The sequence below is a fragment of the Chiloscyllium plagiosum genome, unplaced genomic scaffold (assembly GCF_037043375.1).
Source record: "Chiloscyllium plagiosum isolate Xiang-an unplaced genomic scaffold, Cpla_swu_hap1 HiC_scaffold_3, whole genome shotgun sequence".
Classification (NCBI taxonomy): domain Eukaryota; kingdom Metazoa; phylum Chordata; class Chondrichthyes; order Orectolobiformes; family Hemiscylliidae; genus Chiloscyllium; species Chiloscyllium plagiosum.
The window spans coordinates 152,754,220-152,767,021 of record NW_028270141.1 but is presented as its reverse complement, the minus strand read 5'-3'; the positions used below and the strand labels follow the sequence as shown (position 1 = coordinate 152,767,021).

Here is a 12,802-nt window from a genome sequence, read left to right as displayed (position 1 = left end):
TAAATCTTTACTCTCTCATCTTAAAACTATCCCCTCTAGTTTTTGATTCCCTTACCCTGGAGAAAAAGACCTTGACTATTCACCTTCTTTATACCCCTCGTGATTTTATAAACCTCTACAGGGGTACCCATCAGCCTCCTCTGCTGGAGGGAAAGAGAGTCCCAGCCTCTCCTCACAACTCAAACCCTTGTACATCTTTTCTGCACCTGTTTTTTTTTTCTTTCTCCAGTTTAATTCAGTAATTCAGGAGACACAGCAAAGATCCCAAGGCAAAAGAAGCATGGTACATGGAGGATGAGGCAACCATGGCTGACTGGGGAAGTCGGGGATAGCATAAAAATAAAAGAGAAAGCATATAATGTGGCGAAGGGCATTGTGAAGCTTACAACGACCAACAGAGGGCAACAAGAAAAGAAATAAAAAGGGAGAAGATTAAATATGTGGATAAGCTAGCCAGTAATATAGAGGAAGATTGTAAGAGTTTCTTTAGATATATAAAGGGCAACAGAGAGGCAAAAGTTGACATTGGACCACTGGAAAATGACGTTGGAGAGGTAGCAGTGGGGAACTAGGAAATGGCCAAGGAACTGAATAATTACTTTGTGTCAGTCTTCACAGTGGAAGACATAAGTTATATCCCAAAAATTCAAGAGGGGGCAGAGCTGAGAAAGTTGGCCATCACCAAGGGGAAGGTGCTAGAAAAACGGAATGGCCTGAAGGTGGATAAATCACCTGGACCAGATGGACTACACCTCTGAGTTCTAAGGGAGATAGCTGAAGAGATGGTGGAGGCATTAGTGGTGATCTTTCAGGAATCACTAGAGGAATGGAAAATCGCTAACGTGACATCCCTGTTTAAGAACTGAGTGAAGCAAAAAAGGAAATTTGCATTTTTAGCCTAACTTTGGTTATGGGTAAGATTCTGGAATCCATTGTGAAGGATGAGATTTCTGAATACTTGGAAGTATATGGTAGCAAATACAGCAAAGTCAGCATGGTTTCATCAAGAGGAGGCCACGTCTGACAAATCTGTTAGAATTCTTTGAGGAAGTAATGAGCATGTTAGACCAAGGAGAGCCAATGGATGTTATCTACCTGGACTTCAAGAAGGCCTTTGACAAGGTGCTGCATGGGAGGCTGCTGAGTAAGATTAGGGCCCATGGTATTAGAGGCAAGGTGCTAGCATGGACAGGAGCTTGGCTGTCAGGCAGAAGTCAGTGGGGAATAAAGGGTCTTTTCAGGATGGCAGCCAGTGGCAAATGGTATTCCGTAAGGGTCAGTGTTATACATTAATGATCTAGATGAAGAAACTGAGGGCACCCTGGTTAAGTTTGCAGACAATACACAGATAGGTAGAGGGACAGGTAGCACTGAGGAGGTGGGGACGCTGCTGAAGGATTTGGACAGGTTAGGAGAGTGGGCTTAAGAGAGGCAGATGGAGAGCCACGAGGGAAACTGTGAGGTCATGCACTTTGGTAGGAAGAATAGAGGCATGGACTATTTTCGTAATGGGGAGAAAATTCAGAAATCTGAAGTGCAAAGAGACTTGGGAGTTCTAGTCCAGGATTCTCTCAAGGTAAACTTGCAGGTTGAGTTGGTAGTTGGGAAGTGCGGGAAATGCAAAGATGGCATTTATTTTGAAAGGACTTGAATATAAAAGCAGGGATTTACTTCTGAGTCTCTATAAGGCTCCAGTCAGACCACATGTGGAGTATTGTGTGCAGTTTGGGGGCCCATATCTCAGGAAGAATGTACTAGCCCAGAGTGTGTTTAGAGGAGGTTCACCAAGAAAGGTCCCAGGAATGAAAAGCTTAATGTATAAGGAAAGTTTGAGGACTCTGGGTTTATACTCAACGGAGTTTAGAAGGAGGAGGGGGATCTACTGGAAACTTACAGAATACTGAATGGCGCAGACAGAGTAGATGGTGGGAAAATGTTTCCATTGATAGGAGAGATTAGAACCTGAGGGCACAGACTTAGAGTAAAGGGAAGACCTTTTAGTACAGAGATAAGGAGAAATTTCCTCAGCCGGAGAGTGGTGAATCTGTGGAATTCACTGCCACAGAGGGCTGTGGAGGCCAGGTCATTGAGTATGTTTAAGGTGGAGATAGATAGGTTCTTAATTGTCAAGGGTTATAGGGAGAAAGTGGGAGAATGGGGTTGAGATACTTATCTGCCGTGATTGTATGCTGGAGTAGACTCAATGGGCTGAATGGCTTAATTTCTGCTCCTAGGTCTTATAACATGCTTCCTGTAGTAGGGCAATCAGAGTTGCACACAGTACTCCAAATGTACTTTCACAAATGTCTTGTACAACTCTAACATAATGTCCCAATTCCAGTACTGAATGCTTTGAACGATGAAGCTAAGCATGCTAAATGCCGCTTTCACTACCCTGTCTACCTCTGATGTTCCTTTCAAGGAATTATGTATCTGCACCCCTAAATCTCTCTGTTCGACAACACTACATCCTGCCCGTGACTGCGTGGATTTCCTCCGAGTGCTCTGGTTTCCTTCCACAGTCCAAAGATGTGCAGATCAGGTGAATTGGCCATGCTAAACTGCCCATAGTGTTAGGTGCATTAGTCAGGGGTAAATATAGAGTTGGGGAATTGGTCCGGGTGAGTTACTCGTTGGAGGGTCGGTGTGGACTTGTTGGGCCAATGTTTCCACACTGTAGGGATTCTAATCTCCTCTGGGCCCTGCTATTAACAAGTGTAGATAAGCAGAGATCTGTGTCCATGCACAGTTGCCACCCAGGTTGATAGAGTTGTTAAGAAGGCATACGTTGTATTAGCTTTTATCGGTAGAGGGATTGAGTTTTGGAGCCAATTGGTCATGCTGCACTTGGAGTATTGTGTACCGTTCTGGTCACTGCATTATAGGAAGGATGTGGAAGCTTTGGAAAGGTTCAGAGGAGATTTACTAGGATGTTGCCTGATTTGGAGGGAAGATCTTATGAGAAAAGGTTGAGGGACTTGAGGCTGTTTTTGTTTGAGAGAAGGTGGTTGAGAGGTGACCTAATTGAGACATATAAGATAATCAGAGGGTCAGATATGGTGGTTAGTGAGAGCCTTGGGTGGCGATGGTTAGCACAAGGGGATGTAGCTTTAAATTGAGGGGTGATAGATAGAGGATAGATGTCAGATGTAGTTTATTCAGTGATTAGTAGGACATGGAATGCACTGCCTGCAACAGGAGTAGACTCGCCAACTTTAAGGGCATTTAAATGGTCATTGGATGAACATCTGGATGAAAATGGAATAGTGAAGGTTAGATAGGCTTCAGATTGGTTCCACAGGTCAGTACAACATGGAGGGCCGAAGGGCCTGTACTGCGCTGTAATGCTCTGTTCTATTAACTGTGTAAGTCCTGCCTTTATATCTTGCCGAAATGCAAAACCTCGCATTTATCTGAATTTACCATTCCTTGACCCACTGATCCCAGCTGATCAAGATCCTGTTTTATTCTTAGGTAATCATCTTCTCTGTCCACTATACCACCAAAATTGGTGTAATCTGCACTTACTAGTCATCCAAATAGTTTATATAAATGATCAACCACAATGAACCCAGCACCAATCCTTGCAGCACACTGCTGGTCACAGAACTCCAGTCTGAACAACAATCCTCTACTCCCACCCTCAGTCTGTTACTGTCAAGTCAAGTTTGTGTCCAATCACCGATATAAACAAAATAACTCAAACTGTGGCTCCATCTTGAATCAATATTTTTATGGTCAACTGACACGTACAACCAAGCTAATTTGCTTCAGTAAGTTAAGTGACCACTACTCAAGCTTGATACTTGTACAGATGTTACATTATGCATTCAGTCAGTAAATATGAAACAAAACTATAGTCCCACAAGTAGGGTGATCCTTGTGTGCTCAGAGTACAGGTTGGAGCCCTTGATGTCCTGCCTCTCTGTTCAAGGCCCAGGCCGAGGGATCTTGCTTGTGTGGATTCAGTGCTGTTCTTTTTCCTTGCCTTTTGTATTGTGTTCTGTTTTCCATACTTTAAACAATTCCAGGATAGTATTAAAACTTGGGAAAATTCAATGGGTCATGAATGCCCTTCAGGTAAGCTACCTGTCACCTCATAAACAGCGTTCCCACTTTTTCTTTCTTCTGCATGGACCTGCAAGACCCTACATTACAAGGATTTCCAGTATTCCTCATCTCTTTGAATTAGTCAGCCCAACTCTCTCTGAAAAAGCACAGCAGGTCAGGCAGCATCCAGGGAACAGGAGAATCGACGTTTCGGGCATAAGCCCTTCTTCAGGAATGAGGAAAGTTTGTCCAGCAGGCTAAGATAAAAGGTGGGGAGGAGGGACTTGGGGGAGGGGCGTCAGAAATGTGATAGGTGGAAAGAGGTCAAGGTGAGGGTGATAGGTCAGACTGGGGTGGGAGCAGAGAGGTCGGGAAGAAGATTGCAGGTTAGGAAGGCGGTGCTGAATTCGATCGAATTCAGCACCGCCTTCCTAACCTGCAATCTTCTTCCCGACCTCTCTGCTCCCACCCCAGTCTGACCTATCACCCTCACCTTGACCTCTTTCCACCTATCACATTTCTGACGCCCCTCCCCCAAGTCCCTCCTCCCCACCTTTTATCTTAGCCTGCTGGACAAACTTTCCCCATTCCTGAAGAAGGGCTTATGCCCGAAACGTCGATTCTCCTGTTCCCTGGATGCTGCCTGACCTGCTGCGCCTTTCCAGCAACACATTTCCAGCTCTGATCTCCAGCATCTGCAGACCTCACTTTCTCCTCAACTCTCTCTGAAAGCAAATGTTATACCAGTTTGGACTAAATAACTGCAGACCTACAGCAATCTGGTTGGCTCTGACCTTCCCTTTGAATGGATTGCGAGGTACTTTTAGTTGTATCTCTGAGAGCTTGCCACCACCTTTTCAAACTCAGAAAGGAATGGATAATAACTGCTGACCTTGCCAGCCACACCCACATCCTGAAAGTGTGTTGCTGAAATGGAAGGCATTGGAAGTACCAGTTCCTTTTTAGCCCTTCACTAGAGGGTGACTGTCAATGCCCTTTAAAGTCACCTGATTAGTTACTCAGGGCGAAAGTGAGCACTGCAGATGCTGCAGATCAGAGGCGAAGAGTGTGGTGCTGGAAAAGCACAGCCGCTCAGACAGCATCCGAGGAGCATGTGATGTTTCGAGCAAAACTCTTCATCTTGATGAAGGGCTTATGACTGAAATGCTGATTCTCCTGCTCCTTGGATGCTGATTAACCTGATGTGTTTTTCCAGCACCACACTCTTTGACTCTGATCTCCAGTATCTGCAGTCCTCACTTTCTCTACAATGCTTGTTAGAGAGAGAATTCCAGAATTGTCAAAGTGAAAGTCACACCATTTCAGACATGTGTAGATGAGCAATAAATACAAACTTTCCCAGTATCAGTCATCTGGTCATTATTTGATCAAGCTATTGATAGTTAAATTTTCCTGGGGGGATGGCTTATCACAGTGGTATCATGGAAGATGCCAACTCATTATAACTGAAATACATGTACAGATCCATCAGTTGATTTGCCCAGATAAAGCGTCGATGTTGAGACAGCCCCTCAACAAAATTAGTGCTGTGTTCCACGTTAACCTGGTAGGTTTAAGTGATGAGTCAGAGTTATATAGATCAAGCATTTGGCAGACCTGTCAGAGGAATATGACTTCTAATATCTGTGGCAAGATGCATAACGTTTCTGCCCTGGTTTCTTATGTAGTTGCCTTTCTTTCAGAGTGTGGTGTCTGCTGAGATCCTGTTTGCAAAGTAAAAGCCTGTGGCTTGTGAATAATGACTATTCAGGGAAACATTTCGAGTTTATCCTTGTATCGCCACCTTCGGTGCACTGTTGTAGTTGCTGCACCACAAACTATGCAAATGAGCAAGTTGTGAACTGAAAACAGTTAGGAAAATTGAGAGGAACTATTACTCAAACCATTTCTGTCTCAGTTCTTTCAGCAATGATCCAAGGGGCAGAAAATGGAACCAACTTTCAAGTGAAGGATTATTCTGAAGATGAAGTGGAAACTATTCTACAACAGTATTTTGAGGTTCAGCTACAGGCATGAGTAACAAACGGCCCAAAAATAATTTTCCTGAAGAGTGAACTTCTATTCATGAATTGCTCTTATTTAGTAGTTTGTTTTGTACTCTCCAAACAAATAAAATGCTCAGCCTGTAAAATTGCGTTATTAGATCTCTGAAGGACTTTTACATCTCAAACAAAAAATAGTGTCGCTGGCTCAGCCAGCATTTATTTCCAGTCACCAATAACCTTGGAGAGGTGGTGGTGAGATGCCTTCTTGAATCACTGCAATCATGTGAGTATACCTTCGGTGCTGTTGGAGAGGAGATTCCAGGATTTTTACCTTGCAACATTGAAGGAACAGCAATTATATCCCAAGAGGAACTTGCAAGTTATGGTGTTCCGATGTGTTTAATGCCCTTACTTTGTAGATGGCAGAAATTGTCGGTGTTCTCAAATTGTGTATATTCTGCCTGTTGTGGACAGAGCTTATGGGGCAGTTGTCAATGTTTTAAAGCACAAATGAGCTTTTAATCCTATGGCAGGCATGTTGTTAGGGCCCAAAACCTTTGTAATGTCCAGTGCATTTCTCTATCAAATTAAGTTGTTTTGATGGTAGATTGGTCTGTAATTTTAAAGATGTTAGGAACAGGCTGAGATGGACCATTGCAGCATTCCTAGCTGAATGGAGTTGCAAATGATTTGGGCTTTTTTTTTGCACTAATATATTAGGCTTTTTAAAATTATTATTATTGATTCATCAGATGTGACCGTTGCTGGATGGGCCAGCACTTACTATCTATCTTGATCGCTCATGAGAAGGTGGTAGTGAGCTGCAAGCTTGAACCACTGTGATCGATGTTGTATGCTCAGTGATGTTAGGGAGGGAGTTCATATTTACACCTTCTGATAATGAGGGAATTTGCAGTTGATGTTCCCATGTATCTGCTGCCCTCATCCATCTAGATGGCACACTTTGTTTGGAAGGTGCAGAGGAGCCCCAGTGATTTACTACAGTGCATCTTGAATGATAGTGCATATCTGCCATTATATGTAGATGGTGAAGGGAGTGAATGTTGAAGGTGATGCATGATGACCCAGGCAAGAGGAGAATAGTCCATCACTGACTTGGGCCTTCTCAATGATGGGTAGGCTTTGGGAGTCAAGTTGTAAGCTGTTCACTGCTGAATTCTTCACCTCTGACCTGCTGTAAGGCCACAGACTTTATAAGTGGAGTCCAATTCAGTTTCTGGTCACCAGTAACCTTTAGGATGTTCATTATGTCAATGATTGTGACACCACTGAAGTGAAAGGGCAATGGTTAGATTCTCTCATTAGAAATGGCCAGTGCCTGGCATTTTCTTATTTGCTCAGGATGTGGGCATCGCTGACTGGCCAACATTTATTTCTAATCCCGAGTTGCCATTGAAAAGGCTGCCTTGAACCACTGTAGTTCACATACTGGAAGTTGACCCACAGTGCTAAGAAGGGAATTCCAGGATTTTGAACCTGTGACAGTGACAGAACAACATTATATTTCCAAGTCAAGTTGGATAATGGCTTGGAGGGGAACTCAAAACAAAATCCTAGTGTTTGATCTTGGGAAGGTCACTTTGTTGTCTGTGATTACACGCCTCGGTTGAAAAAGAAGTAATAAATCCTGAGGAATCTGTGATTGATAGAACACTGCCACTTGCCTTGATGAATGTACCTCCAATAATGTCAAAGTTTGACACCGCAATGACAAAGAAGCCCACTTGATTGGCACTATGTTTATAAACATCCACTGCCTCCACCACTCATCTTCTCAAGGGCAATAAATGCTGGCCCAGCTAGCAACACCTTTGCAATAAATTTTTAAAAATGGTGTGACTGAAATAATTGGCCTTTCAACAAATCAGAGTAAAGAGTATGCTGCTGGAAAAGCACAGCAGGTCTGGTAGCATCCGAGGAGCAGGAGAGTAGATGTTTCAGGCAAGAGTCCTTCTGAATAAAGGGGAGAGGTTAAACTAATGCTGCAGCAAGATGGGAACCTGAATTGTAGTTCCAGTGTACAGGAGGTTGAGGGTAGTGAAGTCAGGGATAGGTTTACAAGGTCATGACAGGGCACTGGCTTGAAATGTGTGTACTTCAATGCCAGGAGCATCCAGAATGAAGTGGGTGAACTTACAGCATAGCTTGGTACCTGGGATTTCGATGTGGCCATTTCCAAGATAGGCTGGAGGAGGGACAGGTATGGTTGTTGCAGATTCCAGGATTTGGATATTTCTGTTCTTACTGAGATGATGATAAAAGGGGGTGGGTTGGTATTCTTAATCAAAGGTGGAATTACAGCATCTGAGACACCACATGAGGACTCATCCACTGAGGTAGTTTGGGCTGAGGTTAGAAACGTGAAAGGAGAGGTCACCCTGTTGAGAGTTTTCTATTGGCCTCCGAATTGTTCCAGGGATATAGAGGAAAGGATAACAAAGATGATTCTTGATAGGAGCCAGAGTAACAGGATAGTTGTTATGGGGGATTTTAACTTCTCTGACATTGACTGGGAATACTATAATTCAAGTATTTTAGATGGATCAGTTTTTGTTCAGTGTGTGCGGGAGGGCTTTCTGACACAGTATGTACAGAGGCCAACAAGGGGCAAGGCCACATTAGATTTGGTACTGGGGAATGAACCCAGCCAGATGGTAGATGAGCAGTTTGGTGATCGTGACCACAATTTGATGATGTTTACAATAGCAATGGGCAGAGATAGTTAGTTATATATTGCAGGGAAAGAGGTATAACTGGGGGAAAGGCAATTATGATGCAATTAGGCAAGATTTAGGATGCATAGCATGGGGAAGGAAACTGCAAGGGATGGACACATTTGAAATGTGGAGCTTTTTAAAGGAACAGTTACTGCAGGTCCTTGCTAAGTTAGTTGTCAAGAGAGGGAGCCATGGTTTACTAAAGAAGTTGAAGCTCTTCTCAAGAGGAAGGTGGCGGCTTATGTGAGGATGAGGTGTGAAGGCTCAGTTTGGGGGCTTGAGAGTTATAAGTTAGCCAGAAAGATCTAAACAGAGCGCTAAGAGGAGCCAGGAGGGGACATGAGAAATTGTTAGCAGATAGGATCAAGGAAAACCCCAAGGCCTTCTATAGGTATATCAGGAATAAAAGAATGACTAGAGTAAGATTAGGGCCAATCAAAGACTAATGGAAAGTTGTGTGTGGAATCTGAGGATATAGGGGAAATACTTAATTTTTGTCAGTATTCACATTGGAAAAGGGCAATGTTAGTGAGAATAGGGAGATACAGGCTCCTAGATTAGGTGAGATTGAGGTTGGCAGCAAGACGCTTTCGCAATTTTGGAAGATCTGAAAATAGATAAGACCCCCTGGGCCAGATGGGATTTATCCTCTGATTTGCTGGGAAGTCAAGGAGATTGCAGAGCCTTTGGCTTTGATCTTTATGTCATCATTGTCAATAGGAATAGTGCCAGAATACTGGAGGGTAGCAAATGTTGTTCCCTTGTTTAAGGGGAGTTGAGACAATGCTCATAATTATAGGCCAGTGAGCCTTACTTCAGTTATGGGTAAGATGTTGGAAAAGTTTGAGAGAGAGAATTTATAACTATCTGGAAAGGAATAATTTGATGAGAGATAGTCAACATGGTTTTGTGAAGGTGACAACTCAGGTGCATGAAGGTAAAGTAGTTGATGTAGTATACATGGACTTCAGTAAAGCGTTTGATAAGAGGAGCCAGGAGGGGACATGAGAAATTGTTAGCAGATAGGATCAAGGAAAACCCCAAGGCCTTCTATAGGTATATCAGGAATAAAAGGCTATTGCACAAAATAATTGCACTGAAGGTGATTTAGCGGATTGGATCAGAAATTGGCTAGCTAAAAGGTTGATGGGAAGTGTTCATCCTGGAGCTCAGTTATCACTAGTGTGCAGCAAGGACCTGTGTTGGGTCCACTGTTGTTTGTCACTTTTATAAATGATCTGGGTGTGGATGTAGAAGGATGGGTTAGTAAATTTGCGGATGACACTAAGGTAGGCAGAGTTGTGGACAGTGCCGAAGGATGTTGTGGGTTACAGAGGGACATAGAAGATGCAGAGCTGGGCAGAAAAGTGGCAAATGGAGTTTAATGTGGAAAAGTGTGACGTAATTCACATCGGAAGAAATAACAGGAATACAGAGCACTGGGCTAATGGTAAAATGTTTGGCAGTGCAGATGGAGAGATCTGTGTCCAGGTGACACTAAAGTCAGAGTAGTGGGCAGTGTGGATGTTGCAGGGGGACTTGGATAAACTGCAGAATTGGGCTGAGAGGTGGCAAATGGAGTTCAATGCAGCTAAATGTGAGGTGATTCACTTTGGGAATAATAATAGGAAGGCAGAATACTGGGTCAATGGAAAGTGTCTTGGTAGTGTGGATGTGCAGAGGGATCTTGGTGTCCATGTACATAGATCCCTGAAAGTTGCCACCCAGGTTGATAGTGCTGTTAAGAAGGCATACGGTGTTAGGTTTTATTGGTACAGATTGAGTTCCGAAGCCATGATGTCATGCTGCAACTGTACAAAACGCTAGTGCGGCCATACTTGGAATATTGTGCACAATTCTGGTCGCCCCATTACAGGAAGGGTGTGAAAGTATTGGAAAAGGTGCAGAAGAGATTTATCAGGATATTGTCTGGTCTGGAGCAAAGGTCTTATGAAGAAAGGCTTGAGGGACTTAGATCTGTTCTTAGTGGAGAGAAGGTTAAAAGGGGATTTGATAGAGACATACAAGATGATCAGAGGATTAGATGGGGGGGACAATGAGTCTTTTTCCTAGGATGATTTGACGAGGGGGCATAGCTACAAATTGAGGTCTGATAGACTTAAGACAAATGTCAAAGGCAGGTTCTTTACTCAGAGTGGTAAGGGCATGGAATGCCCTGCCTGCTGATGTAGTTAACTCAGTCACATTAGGGGCATTTAAACAGTCATTGGATAAGAACATGGATGATGATGGGATTGTGTAGGGGGATGGGCTTAGATTAGTTCACAGGTCGGCACAACATCGAGGGCTGTATCATTTTATGAACTGAGGCTTTTTCCTCCATGCCCCTACTACACTGAGTAAAGAAATTACCCCGATATCTATCACCTCTCAATTTAAAACTATGTCCCCTCGTATTAGCCTTCACCATCGAGGAAAAAGACTCTGTCCAACCTATTTAACTGTCTGATTACCTTATACATCTCGATTAAGTCACCTCTAACTTTCTTCTCTCCAACGAAAACAGCCTCAGTTCATAAAATGATACAGCCCTCAATGTTGTGACTCACTGATGTCAAGAGCATTTAAATGGGTATTGGACAGACATATGGATGATAATAATGAAACAGTGTAGGTTAGACGGGCATCAGATTTAGAGGCTTCCTTGATGCTAGTATCAGGGAGGTAATAGGCTCTCCTGGATTCATGCCTGTTGCTGTTACCCTCCCTCTGAGTAAACATCTATTCACTTTTAACAATGTCAACAAACTGATAAAGAAAGTTCTACTGAAGCAGCCCATGGTATTTTGCATCAAGAGATATTAAGATTCATGGCTGAAAATTGGCAATTAACCATTTATATCTCAAGTGCCAGACAAAATGGTTGTAAAACTTTCAAAAGTGATACTCACATCCTCAGAACACTAACCCCTCTGCCTTTCAATCCTTTATGGACTTCATTTTTCCTTTCATGTTATATCCTTGCTGCTATCTCCTGACAAGTTAGTTTAAAACCTGATCAGCAACCAAGTTTGCATGTGGAGATATTAAATGGAATGGCCATGTTCAAGAGACATGAAATAAAACCTCATTTTAAATGAGAATTTAATTGCCTATTATGGAGAATAAATGTGGGAAATTATTAGAAGTGGTTATTAGCTGTGGTTATGATAGTAGGCAATCAGTCCAGAGATTATAACTTCAAATTCCAAATTAGGAATGTCAAGAGTAAAAAGTTGCATTTAAACAATGACCACCAGACACCTTCATGGACTTTGTTTTTGAAGAGCAATTTCCTTTAAGGCAGGAAACACAACATGAAGCTGTTGGAACATCAATGTGACAATGTTTCTGTGATTTTGATCAGGGGATAATTATTGAGTAGGACTTTGGGAAAACTCCCCTGTTTTTTTTGGAAATTAACATCTTGTCTGAAAGATTAACAATGCAGCACTCCTTTCGTATTGGACTGGAGTGTCCATCAGTAACTGAAAGTGAACTTTTCAGCTGATATTTCTCATCAGAAATGTTATTCCATTTTTCTCCTTCAGACAGACACATCCAACCATATAGCATTAATGATAGAGTTAAATAGCCCAAGCTGCTTCACAGGGAATGGAGCAGACATTGAACATGAAATGCTATTGAGAGATGACTGAAGTCTGGACACAAACCTTGGGAGAGAGATGAGGAAGTTAGGAAAAGAATTCCATTGTGGAAAGAGACAATGGAATGGTACAGAAATTCTGATTCAGAAGCATGAATCAGGGTAGAAATGGTTGTAGAAGTAGGTGGAATAAATCCAAAGAATTTTACACTGATTATAAAGAAACATCCTGTGGTGGAGGAGAACATGGAGGTTAGAGTGCAGAAGAATGGAATAGGATACTGGCAGCATGCTGAGATAAGTTGGTGCAAGCATAGGGATCAACTATGAAAATGCAGGGAACTAAGACTGGAGTTATAAATGGTAAGATTGGCAGTGGACATCAGGTGATTTGTGACATT

At 42.8% G+C, this 12,802-nt stretch overlaps 1 protein-coding gene across 2 annotated transcripts in view; it reads left to right on the top strand.

Annotated features, from left to right (window-relative positions):
* Nucleotides 1-12,802, top strand: part of dnph1 (2'-deoxynucleoside 5'-phosphate N-hydrolase 1) — a 53,782-nt gene that overhangs the window by 8,563 nt on the left and 32,417 nt on the right. The window contains exon 4 of one of the 2 annotated variants that reach the window (XM_043687362.2): nucleotides 5,969-6,202. The exons of the other annotated variant lie outside the window; for it this stretch is intronic. Within the exon in view, the coding sequence (XP_043543297.1) occupies nucleotides 5,969-6,087 (119 nt within the window). The 3' untranslated portion in view covers nucleotides 6,088-6,202. Of the gene's footprint in view, nucleotides 1-5,968; nucleotides 6,203-12,802 lie in introns of those variants that run through there. 2 annotated transcript variants of the gene reach the window in all.